At 44.5% G+C, this 17070-nt stretch overlaps 2 protein-coding genes across 2 annotated transcripts in view; one reads left to right on the top strand and one right to left on the bottom strand.

The window, feature by feature from the left end:
* Positions 1-2475, top strand: part of MAD2L1BP (MAD2L1 binding protein) — a 4592-nt gene extending 2117 nt beyond the window's left edge. The window contains exon 2 of the mRNA XM_010581173.1: positions 99-2475. Within this exon, the coding sequence (XP_010579475.1) occupies positions 99-629 (531 nt within the window). The 3' untranslated portion in view covers positions 630-2475. The remainder of the gene's footprint in view (positions 1-98) is intronic.
* LOC104840322 (epoxide hydrolase 1-like) lies at positions 2473-14281 on the bottom strand. The gene is made up of 10 exons (XM_010581174.1): positions 14177-14281; positions 12430-12453; positions 11312-11525; positions 10379-10559; positions 9360-9581; positions 8848-8977; positions 7729-7943; positions 4259-4367; positions 3805-3930; positions 2473-2840 (listed from the first exon to the last, which is right to left on the bottom strand). The coding sequence occupies exons 1-10, from the start codon at positions 14203-14205 to the stop codon at positions 2639-2641; spliced, it is 1452 nt and encodes a 483-aa protein (XP_010579476.1). The 5' UTR covers positions 14206-14281; the 3' UTR covers positions 2473-2638.
* Positions 14282-17070: the final 2789 nt, after the last annotated feature.

Below are 17070 nucleotides of genomic sequence, written 5' to 3'. Positions count from 1 at the left end.
ACTTTCAGGGATGGGATAGGCCATGCTTTCCAAAGAGTGTATTAGGACTAATATGTCCAAATAATGAAATATACTAATCTCTTTGTTTTGTTTTCCAGGGTGGAGATGTGATTAAGAAGCCACCTTCCATGGACCTGGCAAGCAAGAAGTGCCAGCAGGTGCTGATGGAGCTGGAGGGAGTGCTCCAGCACTTGGAAGTAATGTTTAGTTTGACACTGGTTCCTCGGGTTCTTATTCTACTTGGAGGCAATGTCATGAGCCCCAAGGAGCTCTATGAGCTCAACTTGGAGGGTATCTGTGAGGGCAGTGCTGAGAAGAGCCTGAAAACTGCATCCTGTGTTCGCAAGCTCTTTCACTCACTCTTCATTGCGGATGTCTTCAGTGAACTTAAGGCTCTCCCTGTCATGGGCACTGTTGTTATGCTCCAAGGACACCGCGATTGTGGTGTTGATTGGTTCCGGCCCAAGCTCAACTATAAAGTGCCAACCCGAGGGAGGAAACTAACTGTTAACTTGTCCTGTGATGGAGACATCAACATAAGTGCCTCACCTCCTCAGCATATGACTTCTACTTGGGAGGACTATGTATGGTTTCAAGCACCCGTGACACTCAAAGGCTTTCATGAATGACCTGTGCTCTGTAGAACTTTAATGGAATATTGAAAAACCTTTGGTGCTGCCTTAAGTGATAATAACTTTGTCAAATGTAACTGCATATTCTTATCTATCTGGATCTCTTCTCCAGGGCATCTACTGCCTTCCTGTAGCTTGACTGTATTAATCTGTCTTCACGTCTTGAATTGTTGAAAGCAAATACCCTTTAAGGCACGCTTGCACACAGATACAGTGATTCTTTAGGGACCTGAGTTGTGGCACAGAGGAGACGAATTAGTCTGTTGGGAGTAAAACTTTCCTGCTATATACTTACTGAACGGGCAAATACTGGATACCGTGTTCTCTCTCCTGAGTTTTAATGCAGCCATTTCTCTGGTAATAATTACTACATTAGCTGATTGGGACTCCAGATAATGTATGTGGTTATTAATACACTTGGCCTTTACTATAAAGGCCATAACCATTCTTACCTACCCTATTCCTGTAAAAGGAGTCCTTTCCCTGCAGTCTGATCAGGCTTGAGTACTCAAGTGTTTGCCAATCTAGTTGATAAAATGAGACTTCTCCATATGAGACTTCCCCATAATGTAAGTGCAGTTACTTAATAATCCAAAGAGTGGGACTTCTCAGCAATTGGGAGGTCTTGTCCCTGGCATGGTCTTGTACTGGTGATGAAAAGAGGCTGAGCAGTGCTGCAGAGGCAGGGAAGCACATCTTCCTGGTTTTTTTACTAACCTTTAGTCCAACAGCCCTGACAATCCGTTAGATGTAGTTAAAATTAAAAGTAAGCAGTCTCTGCTCTAACCCTCTTCACAGGAAGTTAGGACTCCTGTCCCAGTACTCTATTTTTTTCTCACTTTTAACAAAAAAGTTAGTTTCTTGGTTACTTTGTCTTGGAAATCTTAGAGTCTTAGAGTGTAAATGTTTCTGAAATGTGAAGAGGTGCAGGGAGTGTGATGAAGTTCAGTGCTCTCTTTACCTGTCAAATTCCTGTTCTAAGTCAGAATGTATTACTTGGAAGCAGAACTTGACCCTTTCTTCTGGCCTGGTGTCTAGTGCAGAATGGGACAGGGAGGGAGGGAGAGAAACCCTTAGAGCACAGTGTGTCAGAACTAGATACCTGCTGGAGTTACCTTCAGTCAGATGGGTATGTGTCTGTAATGTCATGAGCTTAATAGCTCTATCCCATTTGAAGAGGAACTCAAGCCTACTGGTAGCAAGGCTGCTTGCAGTTTCTTGCTAGCAAAAATTGCATGATGGGGTGGTAAAAATCCTTTAAAAGGAGGGTAGGGGTTGAGGTAACCCTCTACACTTGGTGCATATTTTAACTTTGACCTGTTGGAACAGAATGAGATTATAGAACCAAGAGAAAATTAAGTTGATATTTTTGAGCTTGGAGAACACTAGGAGTGCTGTCTCTGCCTTATTAATAACTGGTTACAATGTGTAGTAACTGCTAAAGCTAGCTCTAGGGGAAAAACTGCTAGAAAGAAGAAAGCTGCCTTATGTGTAGCTGCCCACTTGAACATGTAATCGCAGGTCTCTTGAATGAAGTACAACTTGAATGTAGGAGTGTTTGTGCTCAGGAGATCAAAACCCTTTACACATCCACAAAAGCTGCTTGTAATGCATATTTAAGAATGCTAGCACTCAAGTATTTAAAGAAGCTTTTGAACAGAAGCCTTAGTTCTGAGGAGCAAGGGGCCAGTTCCTTTCTACTCTCTTCTCCAAATGAGTGCAATGTTGCTGCATTAAGCTGTTTACATATTCTGTTACACTTGAACTGTGAATGCAGCAATGATATAGTGCTGGGAATGAAAGAAGACAAGATGCTTTTTGTGTGTGTGTGTGTCTTACAAAGAGCTTTAGAACTTGATTAACAAGTTTAGTACTATAATCATTATCAAAATAAAATGCTGGCTTCTGTATGTGATTATATTGGATTTATTTAATCGCTCAAAGTAAAGGTTCTGTTGGTGACAGAACAACTTGCTTCCATTCTGTGTATGTATCTGACTGCAGGTTCACAGCTGTTCCACCTTTCTGACAAAGTGCATGATGTCTTGTGCCAGAAGCTTTGGCTCCTCAAAGGCAGCAAAATGCCCTCCACGTGGCATGTAAGAGTAAGTGATGATGTTCTTGAAGATATCCTTTGCCCAGACACGTGGTGTATGTACTAGCTCCTGAGGAAAAGCTGCAATCCCTGTGGGAACATATACTCCAACCCTAGAAGACATTAGTTAACTGCATTCTTAAAATGTCCTGGGGAAAGTCTATAAAAACCTTCTGACTCTGGTAACTGCCACAGTCAACTGGAGAAGTTTCACCCCAGCAACCCATTTTGTGGTCTGTACTCTGTTGAAGAACTTCATTTGTATTTGGATCTCCTTGAGTTTAAGAATGTTATACCCAAAGATGGGTTCAATCTTGAAATGTTTCAGATTTTTAAGCTTACCGTGTTTTGTGATGCATGGCAAGATGCCACACCTCTGTGAAAGACAGAAGTGAGCTAGCTCATGTTTATTTTAGAATTTATAGTACCAGCATAACAAATGACTCTCCAGAGGAAAGCTAAACTGGTTCAGTCTACAAAGAAAAAGACTTTCCTATTTGTTTGTATGATCAATCACTTGGAGAATTTTGCTCAGCAGCATTTTCCTGGTCAGCCTCTTTTATTGTTATCTTAAAGCCAACAGCTGTTAGAAGGTGCTTGATTTCAAGTACTGCGCTCCAAATTGCTTCCCCAAGTTTGTGCTTAAGAGTTGTAGTTCTTGGTTTATCCACCAGTAAGCCATATCCTTCCTAATTCAATTTAAACTTGTCTCTTAGAAATGCTCATGATTTTCTGTTTGTTTTTTGGGGTTTTTTTTTGTTTTTTTTTTTTTTACTGAACTGAGCCATAGATTACATTTGTTTGGTAAGTAAGTATATAGATCTGTATTTCGAACACAAACAAGACTGAATATACTTTGATAAATCTTCTGCATTGTCTTGGCCACAAGCTACCTTGTGTGAATTACAGGTTCAAAAGAAAAGTGACCCTTAACTATATTTATCAACAGAAAATAAGAACTTGGATTTTTTTTTTTTAACTAGTTAATTTTGCTGTTGTAAGTGATCTAAATGTTTATCCAGGCAAATGTGGTTCAATCTCATTTGCAAATCTGTTTTGCACCTGCTGCTTCCTTACCTGGCATCAGCAGTGAGACCAGGCTCCTTGGAGATGTTCTCCTTGTAGAATCGCATTGAAGACACAATGGAGGATGTCACCCAATAAATCATCACATTGGTCAAAAGCTCATCAAGAGAGTACTTGCTGTTGAGAAAGATGAACAAGTTTCATCGGAAGCTGTTTCTCAATATGCTATATTGGGCTCATGCCCTGAAGAGCAGTTGTTCCTCTTGTTCTCCACTTGTTTTCAAGCAGCAAAATAATTGGCACCCATGTGCCTGGAGCAAAACTGTCTGGTGCTGAAGCAGTAGTTTGCAGGCAGTCTGCTATAAGTTTAAACTACTACTTGTCATGTGTAGTCTTTCACCCTTAAAATTCAGCTTTGACTGGCCAGTTTTTTTACCTATCTCATTAGTTATCATGACTCATTCTTTTAATGACTCTTCTCATGGAAGAGCATCTGTTTTCTTACCTTTCCAAGCCTCCATCATCTTTATGCAGAAATGATTTATCTGTCCAGGTAGAGAATTTCTCCAAAATATATGCAGCAAGCCCCACAGGGGAGTCATTCAGTCCACAACCTAATTCAGGAGAAGAATGGGAGGCCTATTGCAGTTGCCTGGCAGTGCAATACTTCAGTGGATTTTAAACTGGACTTCCATGAAGTCTTCAGTCTTCTATGAGAATTCAGTAGAGAGTCTGTGTTTTACTAGCCCTGGTAATACTTTATTCTTGACAAATTCACCCCAATGGAATTCTGGCTGTAACTGACAGCACTACAAACCTGGGTAATTCCTATACAAAAGAAGCTAGGAGCTAAGAAAGTCCTGTTGGCTTCTTGGTAACATGTGGCAGAAGGAGCAAATTCAGATGTAAAGGGATTGCAGTCTGAAAAGAAATTTCAGATTAACTATTCGAAAGCACTGTCCTGTTTAGGATGGATAACCAGGACCCTAGTTAACCTTTTTATCTAATTTAAACAGTGGAGTGTTGTGTATCTGTTATCTGTTCCTGCTGTTGAGGAATGCTAACGGACATTATAAACACAGCAGGTACACAGCATATTGTATCTATGTTCTTACCTGTAAAACAGGGATAGGGATTACTTCAGTAGTGATAGAGGCTTGCCTTTTGAAAATTCCTGTACCATGCCCTAGGCTGCATACTCAGTATTGCCTGCTCTCAAGTGTATTTTAGTGTGATTTTAGCACTGAGTGACTTTGCAGAAGATAATGAACAACATGGTCTCAATTTAATAGTGGACATAGTTAATGCAAAGTAAGTTTGTGCATTGGCACAACAGTTTCCCTGCCCTGGCAGGCCTAGAGTGGTTTGCTACAGATTGAAGTAATGTAAATCATAGAATAGAATCATTTAGGTTGGAAAAGACCTTTAAGATCATTGAGTCCAACCATCATCCATGCCCACTAAACCATGTTCTGGAGTGCCTTGTCTACGCGCTTTCTGAATACCTCCAGGGATGGTGACTCAACCACTTCCCTGGGCAGCCTATTCCAATGTCTGACAACCCTCTCAGTAAAGAAATTTTTCCTAATATCTAACGTAAATCTCCTTTGCCACAACTTGAGGCCATTTCCTCTCGTCCTATCTCCAGCCACCTGACAGAAGAGACCAGCACCCACCTCACTACAACCCCCCTTCAGGCAGTTGTAGAGAGCGATAAGGTCTCCCCTCAGCCTCCTCTTCTCCAAACTAAACAGCCCCAGTTCCCTCAGCTGCTCCTCATTAGACTTGTGCTCCAGCCCCCTCACCAACTTGGTTGCCCTTCTCTGGACATGCACCAGCACTTCAAAGTCTTTCCTGTAGTGAGGGGCCCAAAACTGAACACAGTACTCGAGGTGCAGCCTCACCAGTGCTGAATACAGGGGAACAATAATCTCCCTGCTCCTTCTGGCTACACTATTTCTGATACAGGCCAGGATGCCATTGGCTGCCTTGGCCACCTGGGCAAATGCTTTGATGAGCAATGGTAAAGCAGGCTAAACTGTGCCAGCTAGCACATGACTGCCTGGAGAGAAGCATTTTTGGGTCTGGAAGCTGCCTCTGAACCACTGTATTCAACATCCATGGATTAGATACTCAGAAGCACCAGTCTTGTTTGCATCTTATTAGTCATTCAACCTGTACTGCATCTTAGGTATCACAACTTGTGGTGAGTGAAAATACTTTAGCTTTGCTTTAAACATGCCTAATGAGAACTAAACTGATAATGGAGATATTTCTTGAGACTGAGTAGGGAATACATTTTTTTGCCCCTATTCATTTTCTACGTTTCATAATTTTAGTGTGCTAGAAATCCCTGCTCTTCTTTTTCCAGGTTGAAGAGTCCTAGACTATGTACAGTGCTTGTACAGAAGCTGCTTGGTCACTTCAGTCTTCCTTTTCTGCCCTTCCTGTATTCTTCTGATTCTAAAATATATTGGTGAACAGGGGTGCAACAGATTCTGAATATCATGGATTTAATGTTTTGTCTTAGTCTCTTTTTGCTTTCTTTAAAAGTTTCTAAGATTCTCTTAAACTCTGAGCTGGCTGACATTTCAAAGCACTATCCATGAGTCATGGATTCTCTCAAACTAGAGCCCATTGTAATTTGCTTCCTCTACTTAACTTGCTTTGGACTTTGTTGACATCAATTTTTATTGGCCAGTTTAATCAACCAGTCACTTAAATGTTTTTGCAACTCTCTACAGTTATCTTTAGATTAAACCAAACCATGGATAGCTGCTGAATTTTCACTTAACCATTAACTTTTATCTGTAGAGAAATTAGGATCATGTTAAAATGTGCAGGTGCCAGCACAGATTTTTGTCATACTCTCCATCCCCTGGAACTTGCTTACTTATTCCTATGCTTGGATTCTCATGTTAACTAGTTATTTTAATCCACTAACTTAATCCTTTTCTTAAGGCAATTTAATTTCTTCAAGAACATTGGGGGAGGAGCCTCAACAAAACTTTTTTGGAAATGAAATATGTTTCATTACTGGATCCACAGCTCTTTGATTCTGCCAGAGCTGATTTTTGAAGCATGATTTTCCTGTGATATTATCACCTGTAAATCAATTCTCCTCTTTAAAATAGTTCTGCTAGTTTTCTGATCAGAGACTAGACATACTGGTCTTCATTTTTCTGGGGCTACCTTCACTGTTTGGCTCTTAAAAAAACCTGAAAAACCAAACCAAAAAAACACCACCCCCCAACTCGGTATCTTGTTTGTCTTCTTCTACTTCTTTGGTATTGCCGTCAGTTCAAGTAACAGACTAAGCATTAGTTGACATTTCAGTTTGTTTCTTCTTTTTCAGTGAATTGCCAGGATGCAGTGCTATTCATTCTATGGTCTCCACATCTGACACCAGTCTGAGACAGTTCCACTGTCTTTCCTGATGAGGGATTATTTCAATAAAGGGATAGCTCATAATCCTTGCTAGTGGGGACTGATGCAAATAATTCATTTAACTTTTCTGAGATGGCCGTATCTTTCTTCAGACTCCTTATCTTCTGTTCCCCCTAACTATGTCAGGCTTCTGGCTTTTCAGGTGTTAGGGCTGTGTCTACCTTTCTGCAAGTTTCACATTGCACTTGCTTATGATATTTTTCTTGTTTTCACCTACATTTATTTCTAGCAGCTGCAATTTCATGACCCTGTGCTTTACTTTAAGAGGCTTTTTGCAAAGGGGTTCTTTCCCCAAGAGAAGTGGCATGCCATTTAAAAGACCTTGAAAAGTGCTATTTATAGTCCTCATCTTTTTTTAAGCTGTTCCTTTTAACTTCCTTTTACACAGTTCTTGTCCCCATGTCTTGCATTCGGTAACCAAAACTCATTGCTTCTCAAATATGGTTGGCCTTTGCTCAATTGTAAGTTTTTATATACTGTAAGCAGTTAGTACACAATGTTCATAGCGCTATAGAGAAGGTTCATTACCTGCAGTGTCTGGTTTGGTGGCTTGGATGTGTAAGTATCCAGACTCTCGCAGAAGTTCATATATATTCTTCTGGATGAAAGGGTACATACGTTGAACATCTTCCCTAGTGAGGCCTACAAGCCATGGTACATAAGCCCCAAGCATCACAGAAATCATCCTTCTCAAACCTTGTCTGGTGATGAAGATGAGATTCAGATGAAGCCCTTTCACAGATCTAAAATTAAGTTAATGAACAGAAGGTTAAATCAAGTGATTTTCTCCAAATTTTCTAGAAAATAAGTCTGACTGGAGCCGTGATAGAAGCATTTCACTGAGCCAAATACATGAAGTCCTTCAGGTTCATTATGATTAAAAAAAAAATAATTATGGGAGTTAGAAATGGTACAGTTGGTGCCATCTCCACCCAGCTGTGCCACTGGTATGATGTTAGCTTTAGGTACCCAGTTTCTGGATGTGGCATATCCATGCTGGTAGCTCTGGCTGTTGATCTTGTGTTGTTCTGTGCTGTAGGGAACAGGCTGTGTTGGGTATTTTCTGAAAAGCTTGAGTAGATCACATGTGGCCACAGTGCTCTGCACTCTGTGAAGCACAGCTGTAATTGGGAACAGTGAGCTGCTCAGCCTGCAATCTAACAGCTTAAGAGCTTTCCCACTTTATGTTGTCGGACTTAAGTGTGGCTGTGGTGCCCACTTCTCATTAAATGCTAAACAATGAGCTGTGATGCCATCTTCTAAGGAAGGTATTGTGTTTCTTTTCCGATCAGTCTCAACTCTGCATTTTAGATAGGGAAGTCCTATATTTCGTGGTACTGTTCAGCTGCTGAAAGGCGGAGGTCCTTCCTTCCTTTTCTCCCTGCTGATTTTAAATTTATCTCTTTCCTGATTTAGAATGATGATCTGTCTCCTTGACGTCTCAAATCAAAATGCAGCAGAGTTTACTTCCACAGCTAGTGAAAGAGAAGCCAAACAGCACTGAAATTTAGAAAGCATGAGAACTGTGCCAATATCAATGCAAAGCATATGAATACAACTGAATGCACAGGGGTGCAGACCATGATGCCAGAAGGTAGGGTAAGAACTGGAGGCAGCTTTTTTGCACTTATTCCCTTTGCTACTCACTGTGGCAGCATCTGGGCCATGTTTGTGGTAATACGAGATCCCCAGTCTCCTCCCTGTAGGTAGTATTCCTTGAAGCCCAGTCTGTTCATCAATTTATGAAATATCCGAGCAGTTGCTATGGTGTCAAAGCCTGTAGGTAGAGAGAAACACAGGAGACCTGTTTGTCCTAGTGTTCATCCCCTGGCCAAAGATCATGGTGTGACAGAAGCATGCGAGTATGCTGCTGTGTGAAGGCACAGTGTGCTATGCTGCTCTGCCTCACTCCTTGGCAATAAAGCGAACACAAGATGAAAGAAATTGAGTGGAAAGTGGAGAAAGTGGAAAGAAGACCTGGCTTCCAGCTGCCATTACCTTCTGGATCTCCACAGCCAACCCCAGAGCCTCAGCCATGTGGGTGTTAGTGCAGAGCCAAGCATCTGCAGTCACAAACCACAGTGACCAGGGGGCCCGGGGATGGCTGAGGTGTTACTCCAAAAACCTTGCAATTCCAACAGAGCCTTTTCATTGCTTACCTTTCTGGTGTGGTGCCTCCGAGAAACCATAGCCTGGGATAGATGGGCAAATGACCTCAAACACCACGTCACCCTCATTCAGGCTGTGCCTGGCTGGCTCCGTGAGCAGAGGGATGATCTTGTAGAAGGAGCCAGGCCAGCCATGGACCATCAGCAGAGGTTGAACAGCTCGACCGTGAGGGATGTAGGAGGGCTTCACGTGGATAAAATGGATATCAATCCCTGCCACACATCCAAGACAGATAAATTAAAGCTCTGGTTCCATCACAGTTTCTGCTCTGGACTCTGAAGAAGGAGGGTAGCAAAACTGTAATTAGCATTTGCAGCAGAAGTTACACAATCAACCCATGGCAAGAAGATGCCTAGCTGAAAGGGGATGCCTGGTATTGTACCTATGTCTCATCTTTTACATACAGACAGAGGTATTGATCTCAGCCCCAGATACTGGGGTCATAGGAGACTGAGCATCCATCTTCTGAAAAACTGGTGTCACAGTATATAAGTAGAGCTGCACTTAAATGAATAGCATAATGCAGGTAAGATGCATGCAAAAACATGACAAAATTACAACATACGTGGGTGATAAAAAAAGAAACAGGAAAAAATAAGTGCAAGATAGAAGTTTAACCTGCAGATCACTTACCTAAAGTCTGGCTAACTTCACCTGGCTAAACTGCGTGGTGGTGGTGGATATTCTAGCCTCAGATTCTGGGTAAATTTTGCAATTTTCAAAGGTGGCTTCAAGCCACCTTCAATAGCAGAAGAAAACCTCATCATTAGTTAGCACAGGTTCAGAACCAGATGAAGCCCATCTAAAGCAGACCTAATCTTATTGCCACTGTGTAATGGTCTTAATCTATAGAAGATTATTAATAATATAGTCTCTATTAGTGATATTTCACTCATATCCCTAAGCTGTTATGCATACTGTTGTCTTAAATATTGTAACCTCTTAAATCGCCTCCTTCTCTCTGTGTGTTTCAAAGTGAGACCTGCTCAAGCCACGGAGACCCCCTCACCTTCAATGGTGGTTTGGAAATGGGCATATTTGTTCAGGACTTCCACTTGCTTGCGCCAGTCGAACTGGTTCCTCCAGTAGGCCACCACCTTCTGCAGGTAGCTGGAGTTGAAACCGTAGTGGAAGGCGGCTCCTTCCAGGTGCGGTGCATAGCGGGCCTGCTCCAGGCGCCGGTGCAGGTCCTGTGGAGGGGAGCCTTTCCTGTGATGCTGGCCAGCCACCTGCGCATGCCCTGCACCAGGGTGGGCACGGACGGGCTTTCCTGGCTCCACTGGCTTTTGTATCACTCTGGAACACCATGAGCCCTTCTGAAGCAGTGCCATACTCTGTATGAGCTCCTGAATCATTTATTTGGGGAATATATTTTTCTACAGGTTGCCAGTTACCCTAGGGCACCCAGGAGTACCAGGTCCTACTCTTGCCTTGCTGCTAACTCGCTTTAGGGTTTTTGGCACTAGGAGCTTGCCAGCACTGCTGGCTGGGAGAAGGACAAGAAGCTCAGCCTGAGCTGCTGACTGCTAGTTGGCCAGATAATTAGGGACAGGCATGTCCTTCCCTCTGTGGAAGCCCCTCAGTCCTGCCCCACCAGTGCCACTGCTGTCCCAATGCCCTCCCACCCCACTCCACCATTCACAGCCCCACTGTCAAAGTCTGCTGCTCAAAGTGTGGCTTTTCTGCAGGAGCAGCCCCAGGTTGCATGGAGGGTCTGTGGTCTCAGAAAGTCTTTATGGGACATTGCAATGAATCTGAGCTCAATTCCCATTCATAAAGGGTGGTAAGCCAGAGCATCATCCAACAGGGCTACATGGCTGCACTGGCACATATAAGTGCACTGCTGTCACCCCCAAGACATCACCTCGAAGCAGTAAGGTAGGTGATGGACTGCTTCCACCTTGCAGCTTTCTGCCCCTCCTTACATCCCAGCCACTGGTACCTCGATTTCTTTGTCAGATGTTTCAATCTTGAAGGGACGGATACTTTCATCTTCTTTCCCTTTTAGGGGTCTTTCACCTGAGCCCCACCATCCATCGCCTATTTCAATAGTCTTGATCTTTTGTCTAGATCTCATCCAGTAAACCAGCATCCCTCCAAACCCCAGGGCAGCCACAGGGACCAGGACTGCATTCTTCTGAGAATATTCAAAAGACCTAGGGAGGCATAAAATTGTGTTCAGCAACAGAAGTGTCAAGGGTAAAGGGACTATGTTGAGGCTTGTATTCACATCGGTTGGGCCTGAGCAGTAACAAATGCCTACAAATCCCGCAGAGTCAGCAGGGGCTGGGGTTTCTGTTATTGAAGATCACAGGCAAGATTTGGGGCAGGGTTATATCTGCCAGTGCTTCTTAGGGACCTCAAGTCCTTGCTGATCACAAGGCTTCCTTGTCCCTCTCCTTGTGAACGAGGGTGCCCTGGGGGACAAGGGTTAACAGGATATGGGCCAATCTATTTTAAGGCAGGTACTGAAGTGAATAGGATAGTAGCAGCTGGACTTTTCCAGGAATAAAAACTGCACAGACAGAATGGACTGATGAGCAGGAGCAGAGACAAGGGTCTTCAGCTGCCGAAGAGAGCTGGATGTGCAGGATGTATCCCTCTTGGCAGTGCTTTATACATAGCTCCTCTACAGATTCAATCATCTTTTAGGGCAACACTGGCCCTCCACCATAGCTTTCCATGGGTAAGGGTCTCAGCTTGTCTGTCTGGTGCCCCTGTTTGTGTACCAGACAGCAAGGTTTCGGACTTTCTTGAGGTGTGAGAGCTAAGTCACTAGAGTTTGTTTTAACAGACATGCAGCATGTTTCAAAACCATTCAAATGCTTGAGCAATCAGTCCTAAATGTAGTGTACATTCCTGTCCCTCTGACCTGTGCCTCAAGCTCTCCAGCTTTCCTTGTGGATTAGTAGAGGTGTCTGGGGCTATTGCAGGGGGCTGCAAGGGGACTGTGAATGAAGGTTTTGTTGTCATACAGGGTAGGGAAGGGACTATGTTGTGCCCCAACCAGGGTGCTAATAAAAAGTGGAGGCCTCAGCACAGAGCAGCTATTTTACTCACCTGATACGGGACAAGATGCACTCCCTACAAAAGGGGGAAAAAAAAATATCATTCTTATAGTCTGATAGCGTTGTCTGAACGGTACCAAACCCTTGGGGATGGTGCAACATCACCTGCCAACACTATTTACTTCCCAGCCATGGGATCACAAGATGTTTGGCTGCCCAGCAACATCTGCCATTATTTTTCCTACTTTTTGGATGGGACAGAAAGAGAGGAGTTCAGAGCACTGCTTCTGCACAGAGAGACAGTGTTTCTGGGCTGGGTTTTAGCTGGAAAGTTTGTTGCCATAATATTCCCTCCTTCAGCACAATTAAGATAAAAGGCACTAAACAACTGGGTAAGTGTCCTTGCAGTGTTTCATCCTATGAGTGGCTGTGTTACTTCAGCCAAGAAAATAGTTTACTTTGACTGCTGTGTAGCAATAGGTGCACAGCCTTGGCAGGGGACTTTCAGGCTCAAAGGTTATTCTGCTCCTAGCCACGTGGTACTCACTGTGCTGCAGGGCTGGCACAAAGAGAGGCTTGTGGAACATTTCTCTGTTCAGAGTTCAATGAGCTGCTATACCTTTGCTACTTCTAACTCCTCCTGACTGGATACCAAGCTTTTAGGTCTCATCTGCCTGACAGAAAAAGAAGACATGCTCCTTGGTTGTCTTTCAGCCTGGTAGATTCTCTTGCAAGAAAAGTACAATCTAAAAGCTAGCAAAGTGAGAAGCGACAAGAGAAAGTCTTTTTAACATAAAATCATAGAATCGTTTAGGTTGGAAAAAACCTTTAAGATCATCGAGTCCAACCGTCAGCCATGCCCACTAAACCATGTCCTGAAGTGTCTTGTCTACACGCTTTTTGAATAACTCCAGGGATGGTGACTCAACCACTTCCCTGGGCAGTCTGTTCCAATACCTGACAACCCTTTCATTAAAGAATTTTTTCCTAATATCCAATCTAACCCCCCCCCGCAACTTGAGGCCATTTCCTCTCATCCTATCACCAGCCACCTGACAGAAGAGACCGGCACCCACCTCACTACAACCTCCTTTCAGGTAGTTGTAGCAAGTGATAAGGTCTCCCCTCAGGCTCCTCTCCCTCAGCACTCTGCCTTGTGGAAGGCAGCTAGATTAGGGAGCTGTCTGAAGTCATAATTACGACATCTGGAGACAAAAAAAAAAAAAAAGCACATGACACTCCATGAAAAACCAAGTCCACTAGGTGTTTCTTTTTACCTAGTATTGTTTCCCACCACTGCCTGTGATGCAGAACCCAATGCCTGTACTGGAGACTCCAGCAGTCGCCAAGGCAGTTTGATAACAATCTCTAACACAGCCTATGTGTGATTTTTAAGGAGGTATCTCCTTAAACCGCTCCCAGAGAAGGAAGAAGAGGGCTCCTAAGAGCCAACAGTGGCAGCCTGCACCTCCTTGGAGGCTGACCAGCTTATGCAACAGGTAATAATATCCCTCTGCACTTTACATCCCGGAGTTTAGTGAGTCAGAGGCATGAAACCAGTTATCATGGCAATAGCACAAACTCGGCACTGATAACAAAGAAAGCATGTCCCAGAAGCAGCTCTCTGAGTGACACAAAACAAGGCTCAGTCTAATAAAACCTCCTCCCCACTGATGCTCAGGAGAACTCAGCTGCATGCTCCCACCCTCCAATGGCCTGATGACCCCACAGGGGCTTTCTGCCACCCCAACCCCAGGGCCCCCTGTTTGGAGTCCCTCCTCTGCACACCGAGCTCTCACCAGGCATTTGGAAGGATCTCCTGCCACATGTCTGCTCCTCCTCGCCTGGCCACTGCTCTGAGTGAAGCAACTCAGGTGTCTCCTCTGCTGGCTTTGTCTTCTGCAGTGACACTCTCTCAGTCATCATCCATTAGTGCCACCTATCGCCTAAGTGTGCAATTGCAAATTAAGTTCAACAGAGGCAAATGTAAAGTCCTGCACGGGGAGGGAATAGCCCTGTGCACCAGCACAGGCTGGATGCCAAATGCATGGAAAGCAACTCTGCGGAGACTGGCCTGAGGTCCTCAGCTGAGCCTGTGTCAACAAGCTGTCCTTGCAGCAAAGGCCAGCTGCGTACAGGGCTATATAGCAAGCATGTTAGCCAGCAGGCTGAGTGAAGTCATCCTTCACTCTCTTCAGCCCACATCTGGAGTGCCGTGTCCAGTTCTGGCCTTGCTGGTAGAGGAAAGACTGGAGTGAGCCCACCCTTGCTGGTGTAGGGCCACCAGGCTGCCGGGGGGCTGTAGCATGTGGCATATGGGGGGGGGGGGGGGGGGGGGGAGAAAGAAGACCTGGGCTTGTTCAGCCTGGAGAAGAGAAGGCAAAGGGTGGGGGTCTTATTGCTGTCTACAGCTATCTAGTGGAGAGTGTAGGAAAAATGGACCCAGACTCATCTTGGAGGAGCAACAGTTGAAGGACAAAAGGCAACGGACACAAATTGCAACAAGGGAAATTCTGGTTAGGTATAAGGAGAAATTATTTCATCATAGAGGTATTCAGACACTGGGACAGGGGCCCAGAGAGGATGTGGGATCTCCATCCTTGGAGGCATTCAAAATTTGACAGGAACACTGCACTGAGCAACCTGACCTACCTGAACCTGCTCTGAGCAGGAGTTGGCATGAGCTGACCTCCAGGTGTCCTGTCCAACCTGTGTATCACATGGCTCTGTTCCATGTGCACCTGTGATTTGCAGCAGCCAAAACAAAACGGAAAAGTTACGTTTTTCATTGTCCACAGAAATCAGTGTTTTGTTTTAGTTCAGGGAACTAGATCTCATTTTCCTCATGGTCGGTAAAATCTTACTGGATAAAGGCTTCTCCTTCCAAAATTTTTGCAGTGTCCTTGCTGTGCTTCACCCCAGGATTAGCTACATTTTCCTGTCAGAGGAAATGATTCCTATCTCCATGCAACGCTCAAAGTGAAGTACCATCACCAGTGAGCTCTGTGATGATTAGGTCTCACACTCTTGTCAGTTCCTCCAGGCTCCCACAACCCTGCTTGCCTCATGGTATCACTCCATCTTTCAACTTCACCTTCTTCCTTTGCTTTTAAGGAAGATCCTTAAGGCTGATGAGGCTTTCCTTTGCTTCACTGGATTTTTGCTCCTACAGGCCAAAGATACTGAATGCTGTATCTCCCTGCATGACTTCTGAAGAAGAATGGTCCCCATGATCCAACAGGTCCAAGCTGGGACTGTCCATGCACATGCAATTCTTCTCAATTGGATGAAAAAAAGGTCTGCCCAGATGTGGGATTGCCTGGGAAAAATCGGAGAGCTTATCACATGTGGCTGTGTCCTGGGGGTTAAGGAATAGCTCCAAGCACATCATCCTACCTGCAATGGACGAGCAAAGTTTTCACCTTCCCAGTGAGGTCTCAGGACATTCAGCTGGCTGGTGGGAGATTTGTTTTGCACCAAAGCCTACTCCAGCCCTGAATGGCAGGCTCTGTGCTCAGCCTCAGTTATCACATCCCTGGAGGAAACACTGAGCTCCTAAGCACTTCCAAGCTGTTAATTCCTGAATCTTATTAACAAGAGCCAGCTCAAACATCTGAGAGCAGATTGCAGGAACACCTTGCTCCTGCCTCCACCAGCAGCCAGCCCACAAGGCCTCTGTGCTGCTTCACAATATCTTATGTAAAACTCAGATTGCAGGAGTGATGAACAACTTGGGAGGGCCAGGGACAATCTCTCCCATCCCCTCCTCCCCCGTCACAAATGCTCCTTTCTTGCCTAGAAAGCCTATTATCATTTCTGCAAGTACCTTCCCCCCAACACCTCTTAGTCCTCTGCTCTGCACTGTACATTGAATAAAAGTTAGTGTTTTCCCAGCTGGAAATGGCCCCTTCTCTGCCTCCCTTATTCTCAGAAGACCTCACTGCTACCTCCAGCAAGGACTGGCCCCTCCTGTTGCTAATTAGGGAGCTAAGAGGTTTCCCCAGGCACTTCCCAGTGAAACCAAGCCCACTAAATGAATGGCAGGCAACATCTCTGGGGGTAGGGAGCAAAGTTACACAACAGCTGCTTGGAAACAGGCAGTTTGTTACGTGTGCCGGTTTTAGAGACTCAGCAACATTAAAAACAAAAGCAACTTTCAAGTCCCAAACAGTATATTTAGGTCATTGATACCCTGGGGATAATCTCAGGGATATTGGTGATGGGAGGCAGGCAGCAGGTGCTGGGGGCTTGTGCTCAGAGCCTGGATGTGCAAAACGTGATGGTCCCTGCATGAGCACCTGGCCATGCACTAAAAGCCAGGTGTACGGGTCCTTCGTGTGCTCTGTGATATGGGTTCTGCTATGCTGGGCACTAGGAGTGTTAATCCTGGAGTGTAATGTAAGACAGAGCCCTCTTGGGCTTGGACATATTGCTGGCATTTTGGTAAGTGAGTGTGGTGGAGGCTTGTGGGCTTGGCTCAGCTAACCCACGTGCCCAGCAGCCTAGACATGAAGAATTTTTTATACAGAAGGAAGCTGCATACAAACAGTACAAATACAACTTTAAACCCTGGTCAGTTATGCCATTTCTGTTGTCTTACAGTTTTAGGAGTGTGTTGTGGATCTCCTGGAACTGTTGCTCCAAGCCATGTAAAATTATCATCTTGAAAAGAAAGAAAAAATAATTTTAAAAA

The sequence above is a fragment of the Haliaeetus leucocephalus genome, unplaced genomic scaffold (assembly GCF_000737465.1).
Source record: "Haliaeetus leucocephalus isolate CR32 unplaced genomic scaffold, Haliaeetus_leucocephalus-4.0 Scaffold752, whole genome shotgun sequence".
Taxonomy (NCBI): Eukaryota; Metazoa; Chordata; class Aves; order Accipitriformes; family Accipitridae; genus Haliaeetus; species Haliaeetus leucocephalus.
This window is presented reverse-complemented; position numbering and strand designations above follow the sequence as displayed.

Excerpts from the sequence above, each read along its gene's own strand:
- LOC104840322 (XM_010581174.1), bottom strand. The coding sequence starts at position 14,205 with ATGTGGCAGGAGATCCTTCCAAATGCCTG. Across the intron at positions 12,454-14,176 it reads GAGATCCTTCCAAATGCCTG|GGAGTGCATCTTGTCCCGTA; the intron begins GTGAGAGCTCGG and ends CCCCTTTTGTAG. Across the intron at positions 3,931-4,258 it reads GATGATGGAGGCTTGGAAAG|CAAGTACTCTCTTGATGAGC; the intron begins GTAAGAAAACAG and ends CTTTCTCAACAG.